We start from the raw sequence: 10,255 nt of genomic DNA on the forward strand, positions 1-10,255 counted from the left end.
ACCCTTGCAGTGTTTCTTCGCTCGTGCAGTGACGTCATATTGGGTTAGTAATCGATTACGCGACGTAAAAATAGTCGGAGACTGTCACGTAAATTTCAATTTCAAAAGACGCTCCGCATGCAGGACTTAATCTTCGTTACGGAAGGGTGAGATTTTCCATTCAAGGTGAAAATATCGTTAATTGCTGTCAATAAATTTTTCAAAGGAAAAAACAACCCAGAACATTCATTTCGTGACAGACTCGAAAGGCCGAGAACGATTTGAAATCGGACCCAAGCTCTTCGCGGGATTTTCAAAACAAAAATGGCGACCTCCTTTCAAGGTTGACCACATTGTTAGCGAAAAATGAGTAAACGGAAAGCACCTGAGCAGAATCCAAACAGTGATTTTTGTGATTTCCTTATCGGTGAGTCCTTCCTTTATTTGAAAATCAAAATAGTTTATATTTGTTTTTTTCTCTTGGAAACAGTGCATACTGATTTTGGAGATCGGTATATTTGACGTAGCGCCTGCAGGCTAATTGACAAATATTGAAAACAAATATTCGGTTTCTTTTGAAGAGCTCGCAGAATACGAAAAGAACGTGTCAAGGCAGATACACAAGCACAATGCATACCGGTGGGTATATGAAAAGTTATGATTATTTTTTTAATTTCTTTTTTTTAAAAGCTAGTTCTATGAAATGGTATTGATTGTTTTTGTAAATACTTTTGGAAGCTTTGCTCTAATGACATTCCATCATTATTCTTTTTTGCAGAGTGAAAATAAGCATCTAATACTGTTAATGCCTTGTGGTTTTGTACCATATAATCAATTCAATGTTGGGTAAAATTTCTGTGCAGCCCTGTACTACATTATGCATTCAATTCTTGGATAGAGAAAACAATGACAAAAAACAATACATTGCCATTGGGAAAACATATTTGTTTTACAATAGTATGGGGCTGTGTGGAAATTTTACCCAATGTTGTACTATGGCAAACAAAATCTTTTATAACAGGGAAATTTAGTATTATCAACTGGGTTGATAATGTAAATTAGCCACCTTAAAGAGTTGTTTAGATGGCATTTCAAGTGTTAGCCCCTCTCCCACCAACACAGCACCACTGTTTCTTAGGAAACTTACCCACTTTATTCAAAATATTTTACATAAAAGTATATATTATCTGTTTATGTAGTGCTTGACAGCCTCATTGAAACTTCAATATTGTTATTTAATATACTAGTGAAGGACAGTATGTGCAAATTATCAAAATCAACCATGGATCACGCCAATGCAAAATAGTCCCAGTTGAACGTAGGACCTAGTGCCTCGATGTAGCTTGGTTGCACTGTTGGAAATGGCACTCAAATGTTTTTTGGGCATGGGTATAGGTTTGAATCCTATAAAAGCCTGAAAAATTATAAAGCATTTTTAACCCTTAAACTGCTAAGAGTGTCTAGTATCTAATCTCTCCTTACAATATCACACTTTGATCAAACATCAATGTCATGAGAACAGAGATAATGATCATCAACTAAAGAAACTCTTGATTATTCAACCAATTCTCATTGTCAGCACCTTGGGAAATATATGGTGGATACTATCGAGAATTTGGATAATGATGTTAGGGGGTAAAGGGTTAAATAGTGGCTCAAGGCCTAACTTGAACCTCAATATTATTGAAATATTTTTGGTTTTCTCCAAAGTAGGTCAAATATTTGAAATAACCAATTAATGATATTTTATGTTTAATTTGATTTGTGTTGATATTTATATGTTAATGACCTATTTTTCTTCTATGGGAATGCCCTGAAGCTTTGATTTTATGACTGAGTGGTTATTTTGTCATGAGGAAATTTGAGTTGATAAGTTTGATAAAAGGTTGACATAGTTCTAGTGGGTGAAATTTTGAAACAGATTAGGTTGATGAAGAATACAATCTTACATTTTTACTCAACAGCCATTCTGAGGAGAAAAAAAAACTGGCTCAGTTAGAAGAGAATGAAGACCAATCCTTTCAAAGTTCAAATACCTCTATCTCTTTATGCTTGATTATATGAAACACTGAGCTTCAATTTTGGTTTTCAGATTGGTTGTGAAATGGCTTATGAAAAGTTGTTGTCTCATCTCAGGGACACATTCAGGAAACCTTTATGGTTTGGGGGAGAGAGGCAACTAACTTTTGACTAACCCACATCTCCCTCCTTCCCCTCAGCCCCCCCTCCCTTCCTTAATTTTTTCACTTCTGTCAGCATCTATCTCTAAGTACCAATATCCTTTAATCCAGGAAAGCTGCATCAGTATTAGCAAAACACCCAACTCGCATCAAAAATGGACAAGAAGCACGTCAATTGGTAAGCTACAGGTTTGCATTCATCAGTTTCTGAAAACCAAAAGTATGGAAAAGAATTAGTTCTAGAAAAGTCAGCACTACTTTAAAGGTCTATATGCACCTGATTTCAATTGATGACTGTTGTACCTAAGACATGGAACGCAGCTTGAATTAAAGACTTGTTGAGGAAAGACAGTGATCAGCTTAACAGAGCAAATTTGAATTGAGTTATTGAGGTAATTTAGGACTGGATTGGTTTTGCTTTACTTTGCTTGATCTGTAATTAACCAAGAAAATGTACTTATGCCACCTTCTCAACCAAACAGATGCAAAACTTATTATAAACAAGGGTCCACTTGGTAAATTGAATTTTTCTGTGCTCCAAGTTAGTAGCTTTTCTTGCTTTGAGTTTTCATTAGCTCATTTCAATATTGGTCTTTACCCTTTTTTGGCTGTGATTTCTATGCTTTGGTTTTACTATTTGCAATCAATCTTTGTTCTATTATCAATGGGTACTGCACTAACTGTATTATCTATTAATTAAAGTTTGGAACTGGGATTAAATTTATTCTTACCATCATTTTATCAATGTACTTTTCTTAAACTTACGATGTGCCAGCCTGGGATTGGAGATAAAATTGGGAAGAAGATAGATGAGTTTATCAAAACAGGAAAGTTGGAAAAACTTGAAAAGGTAATCATGATTAGACACCATGCAACAATCTTTTTTTCTAAGTCTGTTTGTTCAAAGCTGGGTTTAGATAACCCATATTAGTGTGAAATCTGATTTGAGATCAGAAAGCTTAAAAAAAAACAAATTCAATACAATTCTTTTGTTTACAGTTTGATGATTGGATGCAGCATAACAAATAGAGAGAAATATCTGAAAAAAACTTCTGAATAGAGGAATAACCAAACCAGGATTAAAACTTTAACCCTGGGTTAGCAAGGGGTTTCAATGGCATTTTTGGAAAGTGACTGCCAATGATGTTATAGATGGCTGTATGGAAAGGTGAAACCCAAGCACAAGAGCCTGCTCCCATGCTAAGCAGACGGTGGTGACAATTGTCATTGCTGGCGCTAGCTTGCCTGTAACTGGCTTTTATTGAAACTTTTGGTTAGTGCTATCAGCCTTTGAACAACTGAGTCTAGGTTTTAAAAGTCCTATTCAACTTGTAATAAGTATTCATAATCATTACAGATTGACTCTAACACACCCCCCCCCCCCCCTCAACTTCAGCTTCTTATCAAGTATCCCCAACACATGAGCCAATTGGCCCATAGGGTGCCTGTACTTTCCCTGATTTTCATAGTGTGAAAGGACTAGGAGTATTGTGACTCTTCTCTGGATGGGATGCCTCTCCTCCTGCCTGCCCCCCTCATGCTTCCTTGACAGTTCACTGGTACCATTAATATTCCAGGATGGAGAGAGGCATAGTGACAGTCCAGTATTTAGTGTCTTGCCCAATGATACAATATTGGAAAGCAGTGAAAAAGCAGGCAACCAAAAGTCAGTGGGGGCCAGGCAAAGAAAAAAATAGCCAGACTACAACTCAACTAGGTTCCCCTCACTGAAAGTTTTCTCTTTTCCTTGCCCCACTTTTTGCCAACACCCCCTCTGACCCCCTCCCCCACCTCCCTAAACTGAGAGCCTGGAACAAGCAAACTCGACACTATGACCTCAATCAGGGCTAGGACCCAGACCTTTTTATCTGTCTCTTGCCTATTGTATTTTTAAAGATTACTGCTGCTTTACGTGATTCTAAAATTTTTTCAGATAAGAGCAGATGACAGCACCAAAGCCATACAGGAGCTGACAAGAGTGTCTGGTATTGGGTGAGTGATTTTCACTATAAAGAGGTTGAGAGGTTAGATCAGTTTTAAACATGAACTCCATAACTGTAAGTTTGCTTTATGAAAAATGTAAATATCAGACTGAACCGATGTTTTATATTTCAAATTATTTTGTATTTTGCTTAGGTGTACACCATGTAATTATTATTTATACTTACTGTTATTTACAGGTCATGTGGTAAACTTTTAATTTGGTTCACAAAAGGGAACTTAAGAAAAATTGCATGCAGTGAAAGGTAACGTTTTTTTTTTTTTTGTATGCAGGCCTGCTGCTGCACGCAAGTTTGTAGAAGATGGAGTGGCATCAGTAGAAGGTAGCCTAAGCTTACAAGTAAAGTGTCAACCAACTGCAGCCTACAGCAGGCTGATACTTTGTGCATGTTTCATAAAACTAATGCAAAAGACCAGCAAGGGTTTAATGCTTTATTCAAAAATGACATAGTCTAAGTCTTACATGTACTGCCATCTCTTAAGCAAGAATGGGAAAACTCCTTTATTGATAATTTAACTTTAACAATTTTTGTCGGGTTGAATGGTTTTCAAAACTGCGATACTTTGTGGTATACTGTTATACCATTCTGTTATTTTTTTGTAGGACTGAAAAAGGTTCAAGAACGTCTTAATCACCACCAAAAAATTGGACTCAAGTAAGTGACATGTAATCTGAAGTTAACACACAATAAACTATTTAATAAACTAGTATTTTTAAGTCTTTTAAAGTCAAGTCATGTAATGGCACTATTGTTACTTTTGCAGTTAGACAAGTTAGGAAAATCTATTTTCTCAGACATACCAAAGTTACTGTTAAATTAAGTCTGAATGTACTTTCAGATATTTTAGCTAAACTTCCCTCCTTAATGAATATAATTACCCTTTTTTCTATAGAATTTTTTAGAATTTTCTTTTCCTATTTTTGGTTTCTGAGGGTTATTTATTTTAGGGCATAATTAGCTCCTTGTGGGCAATTTTTTAAAAACATGCAAGAAACATGACTTCTGTGTTTATTTGATGGCAGAACGAATAAATGTGAAATTACTCTGATTTTGAGTTGCAGCTTTCAGAAAGTCGCTTCTTTTGAGGTGTTGCTACCTTTGAAAATTTATTGTGAACAGTTTTGCAAACAGTAATCACATTCTTTCACTAAGTTCAGTGGGTGTTTGCTTTAATTTGGAACTTTACAATGAGAATTCTCTCAATTTTTTAAATTAGATATCTTGAAGAATTTGAGAAGCGCATACCAAGAGATGAGATGCTGCAACTTCAGGTAAGTACATGTGGATGACAGATCTGGTGGAATGATTGAGCAAACCTGACTTTAGATCTTTCTAATCTCCTTAAAAGAACATGTCAGCTTAGGCCTTGTAATTTTGAGCTAGTTTTGGAATAATGTGGTTTCTTCACTCTTGGTCTTATGACTATCTCCTCAAACTTTCAAAATTTTAAAATTTTCTCTAAATTTCTCAAATTTTCAAGCCAAAAACTGCATTTAATTTTCTCTATTGATTTTCTATCCTCTTCTTGTTTTTGTTTGCTTGTTTGTTTGTTTTTTAAGGTGTGTATCTTCTTTCCCACAAATGTGTCCAACATGTTGTAATTTGTCAAAACTTCTTTTGCCTCCCAGGAAGTAATCTTGAAGAAAATAGAAAAGTATGACAAGAATGTTGTCCCAACAGTTTGTGGAAGTTTTAGGAGAGGTAATTACAGTAAGAAAAATTAAAGAAAATGTCATCAAATTCGCGCTAAAGGATCTCTTATTTCCTTAACTCCTGTGAGTGACCAAGACAGAATTTCTCCTTATTATATCTGATACAATATCATGTGGACAAGTGATGAGAATAAAGAAAAATATCAATAATGGGATTACTGATTGATCCAATACTAAATTATCCAAACTAACATGATGAGAATCATTTGGTAGACAGTAAGAAGAATTACTAATGAGATCTTGGAGTTAAAAGGTTAAAGGTGCTGAATATCAATGGTACATACCTTGAAACAGGTTTCTACTGAAATGGCTCATGCACTTTGTAAGCTTGGTCTACACGGGTTCAGCAGGAAAGAAGACACTCATGATAACCTAGTTGTGACCTTATGATAGATTGCATTCTCAATGAGTACCATGGAACCAAACTTAACGTGATCGTTGCCGCCTCAGAGAACCGACAAATTTTTGTATAACTAACTCAAAGTGAATACATGTTATCAATAACCAAGAATCGGTTGACTTTCGTTTTGCACCTAAATTGGTGACAGGGTTAGCAAGTTGCCCACTACAGCTGTCTTAGAACGAAGTGAAGCAAAATCAGTGCAATTTTATATGGTTTTTTTGGCCCTCAAATGAATTGGTGGTCTCATGACAAACCCATGCACTTGTCCTTCAACCGGAGCCACTAAGCCCTTCTATTTTCTAATTTGCAATTTCAGGTGCCTCTTCTAGTGGAGACATTGACGTATTAGTGACACGCCCTTCGTTTGTGTCAACCGATACCGACTTTGACAAAGTGAGAGATTTGAATAGTGAAGGGAACGTCTCCTTTGTTGTTCGAAATATGAACGGTATTAACCTTGAATGTGACGCTATAACCAAACTTTAAAATTTCGCAGTTGGATATCTTCGAAGTGGTTCTTTGCTCTTTGATTCTGGATCAAACTGGAATTTTTGAAGTCAATTTTTAGAAAGATCGAGTTGATCGGGTTCTTTGAAATTTGAACATGCTATCAATGTCAAAATTTCGTGTAAACTTTTTAAGAGCAGACATGAAAATTATGTGGTTTCTGGACCATACTCCTCCTTTTAACTCATAATTAATGCTAAGTTCGTATCGAACCTGGGCTAATGCGTCATCCACCCTCCCATCTCAAAGTTCCACTATAATTTTTTCCTTTGTAATAAGCTTCATTTCGTTTTTTTATATTATGAAATTAAAATATTTTTCAATTTCCAATTGCAGAAGGCTCTTCTGCGTGGTATCGTTGACACGCTGACTAAAGCGGGCTTTGTGACAGATTCAATATCCCTCGGTGATACTAAGTTTATGGTAAGGATTCCACTGCAGTAGTATTTGCAAATCTTATTGAACAAACCTCTAGAACAACAAAGGCTGTTAATGCTCCCTTAAGCATTCCCAATCAATCTCAAATAAATGATGAATTTTTGCTTAAGTCCATCCAAAACCCTTCCGTACTTTCATCTGTTATTTCTTTCCCCTTAATTTTTTCCATTTCTTTGTGTTTCATCACCTTTTATGATCACCTTTTCTCTCTTTTTCTGGCCGTTTCTTTGGTTGATAATACCTCGATGCTTTCGTGTCTTCGTCCCTTCGTGCCTTCGTGCTTTCGTACCTTCGTGCCTTCGTCTATTGGTGTCTCTTTGCGTTCTCCCATTCGTCTCTCCATCCGTTCGTTTCTTCGAGCCTTAAGGCCTTTTGTGCCTTTGTGGCTTGGTCCTTTGCATCTTTGATCATTTCGTATTTACTCTTCCTCAATTATATCCAACAACTTTATTTTCTTTGGTTGATTACCTGTTGTTCAAGCCATTTGATCAAAATGTGCACTTGCAGTGTGTAGCACGCACGCGGATAAACCTTTCGATTGAAGAACTTACCTTGGTAGATCATAGAAAGTGCAGTTGTCAGTAATGAATCATTACTTTGATAGGGGGTCTGTATCCTACCGAAATCAGAAAAACCATTACATAGAAGGATTGATATCAGGTACGGAAACGATTGTCTCGTGATTTAGAACTAGATTTTTATTAGTACAAACAAACTTATTCGTGCCAATTAAGATTTCCAAACAGAGAACATCGAAATTTCCCAGGTCGTTTAGGAAAAAAGGTGAATTTCTGTTTCAGGATGAAGCCCTCTTGGCACCATTTAGAAAAACCAACGTTTAGTTTTTGTAAGTGCCAACCGTCCACAAGTTCATAATGTTGACAAGTTAACCCTTTAAGCCCAAAGGGTGACTAGTTTCTAATTTCTCCCAACAGTATTGCCCCTGAATCACACATTAAGGTCGTGAGAATAAAGGAAATGGTCACTAACTAAAGAACATCTCGATTATTTAACAAATTATCCTTGTCAGCACCTTTGGGAACGTTCAGAAAACAGTGTGGAAAATGAATACGCGAGTGAACTTCGAAGTAATGAACACTACTTATAATAAGCAGTAGTGAAAGTAAATACTGGAAAAACTCAGGCCTGTATGGGAGTTGAACCCATGACCTCTGCGATGCCGACTCAATGCTCTTCCGAGCTCACGAGCCAACTGGGAGCGGGACATTGTGTTGGTTCATGATAAACCCGTGAAGATATGAATGAATTACTGCAGATGTGAATTACTGAAAATCATATTTGTGATTTTCATTTATTCACCGTCAGTATGGAGGATACGCATACTGATGTTAAGGTGTCACGAAGGGTAACTGAACTACTTAATCTTTCAACTATTGCAGGTTAATTCCTAATGATCAGTACTTCTGTGGGATTTTGTACTTCACTGGCAGTGACGAATTTAACAGAAGAATGCGACACGAGGCATTAGAGAAAGGTTTCACTCTCAATGAATATTCTATAAGGTAAGTGTCTTATGATAACGTGCGAATAGATACGTGACGAAAGTATTTTCTGAAGCAGACAACAGAATGAAGCAGAGCACGTCGTCGACAAGTAACTAGGGACCTTAAGCAAACCACGACGGCGGCGGCAACGAGGACATAGAAAAACAAAAGATCTAATTGGCAGAACAATAGCTCAGCACGTGTGTTTTAAAACTTTGTACATTTCTTAGCCGTCCCATGCAAAACAACAACTTGAAATCAGCACAATTTGCGTCGTCTGCGAACCGAAACCGCGACGCCAAACTACTTTAAGTTCCATTTAGAACTCAACGCTTCTTTTATACGTTATGGTGAAGTTAAGGTGTGGCGTCGTATGAGACGGTAAACACATGCAACCATTTTTGAAATTCTAATTAAAGGCAGAAATTCATTTTTAATCGAAGACTTCCTTGGCGTTGCCGTCCTGACTGCTTAAGGTCCCTACTATCTTCATCACGACACTTTAGTCTTGCTTTTAACCACCTTGAAGAATCGCAATCTCGTATACAGTATTGAAAGCATTTTTTTCTTCCATTTCAGGCCACTGGGAAGCACAGGTAAGGTTTTTTTGTATAGTGCTTTTATGAAAAGTAATGACAGAAATGCACCTGGCAACTGTGTTCCACTATGATCGAGTGCCCGCCCGCGATGCAAAGCGGAACGCGGTTACCACGAGACTGGCGATCACCATAGATGTGCTATCTATAAAATTGCTTTGGGCATTTAGTGTAGTTGAAATACTGGAGCATGACGGTGACGCGGTTCGTGGTGGCCAGCATGCCCTGCTCCGAATGGAAATATTTGGGTTGAACTCTTCGCTCGAGTCATAGATCGAGACCTTACACTCTTACACAGTCCCTCTCCGCCCAGGAGTATGACTAAGTACCCGCCAACTGTACGGGAAACCTAGCGCGATTAGGAGCCTGCTTCCAGGCACAATGCTAAATGCTAAATGTATCGACATCTCTATGTACGTGAAGTCGTCGTGGACTTTACTGTGGCATCATTGAAATGACATCTATTACTCAGAGTTTGTCATTGCCGTTTAGGTGTGCCGGGAGAACCGATTCCAGTCTCAAGTGAACAAGACGTCTTTGAAATAATCGGCATGGATTACAAAGAACCGACTGAGAGGAATCTTTGAGGGAAATTGCGTCCCAAAAGTCATTGATAATTTTCTCTAAAGCCTTTGTTGTGTGCTTCTCGTACAATCCACGTTGAATAACTCTATTACGGACATTGCTCTCGCCTCGAGGTTCGATCGAGGTTGTCAGTAAGCTATTTAAGCTCTATCAAATAAACTATAACAGGGTTTGAGGACTGATGTTGGAAAAAGTGAGGCTGTACTTATAAATATACATTTATTTAGACGGTGCTACCTTTGTATTGATGGTCTCAATGTGGTAATGGCTTTTACGGCTAACGGTTAAAATTTTGGCCAATTTACGGCTAACGGTTTATATTTTCCCATTGCGCTCACCGGAAAAAA

At 37.3% G+C, this 10,255-nt stretch overlaps 1 protein-coding gene and 1 long non-coding RNA gene across 2 annotated transcripts; one reads left to right on the forward strand and one right to left on the reverse strand.

The window, feature by feature from the left end:
- Window positions 1–91: 91 nt before the first annotated feature.
- Window positions 92–10,140, forward strand: LOC113682270 (DNA polymerase beta). The gene is made up of 15 exons (XM_027199428.2): window positions 92–406; window positions 561–618; window positions 2,271–2,337; window positions 2,935–3,009; window positions 4,093–4,151; window positions 4,434–4,483; window positions 4,765–4,816; window positions 5,379–5,433; window positions 5,791–5,863; window positions 6,594–6,670; window positions 7,121–7,207; window positions 7,827–7,882; window positions 8,623–8,745; window positions 9,307–9,323; window positions 9,816–10,140. Exons 1-15 carry the CDS (start codon window positions 346–348, stop codon window positions 9,908–9,910), a joined length of 1,005 nt encoding a protein of 334 aa, XP_027055229.2. The 5' UTR covers window positions 92–345; the 3' UTR covers window positions 9,911–10,140.
- LOC149053320 (uncharacterized) lies at window positions 2,231–7,798 on the reverse strand. The gene is made up of 3 exons (XR_016181998.1): window positions 7,410–7,798; window positions 2,891–2,935; window positions 2,231–2,366 (listed from the first exon to the last, which is right to left on the reverse strand). It is a non-coding gene; the product is annotated as an uncharacterized LOC149053320 (long non-coding RNA).
- Window positions 10,141–10,255: the final 115 nt, after the last annotated feature.

The sequence above is a fragment of the Pocillopora damicornis genome, chromosome 1 (genome assembly GCF_964200805.1).
Source record: "Pocillopora damicornis chromosome 1, jaPocDami1.2, whole genome shotgun sequence".
In the NCBI taxonomy this organism is placed as follows: domain Eukaryota; kingdom Metazoa; phylum Cnidaria; class Anthozoa; order Scleractinia; family Pocilloporidae; genus Pocillopora; species Pocillopora damicornis.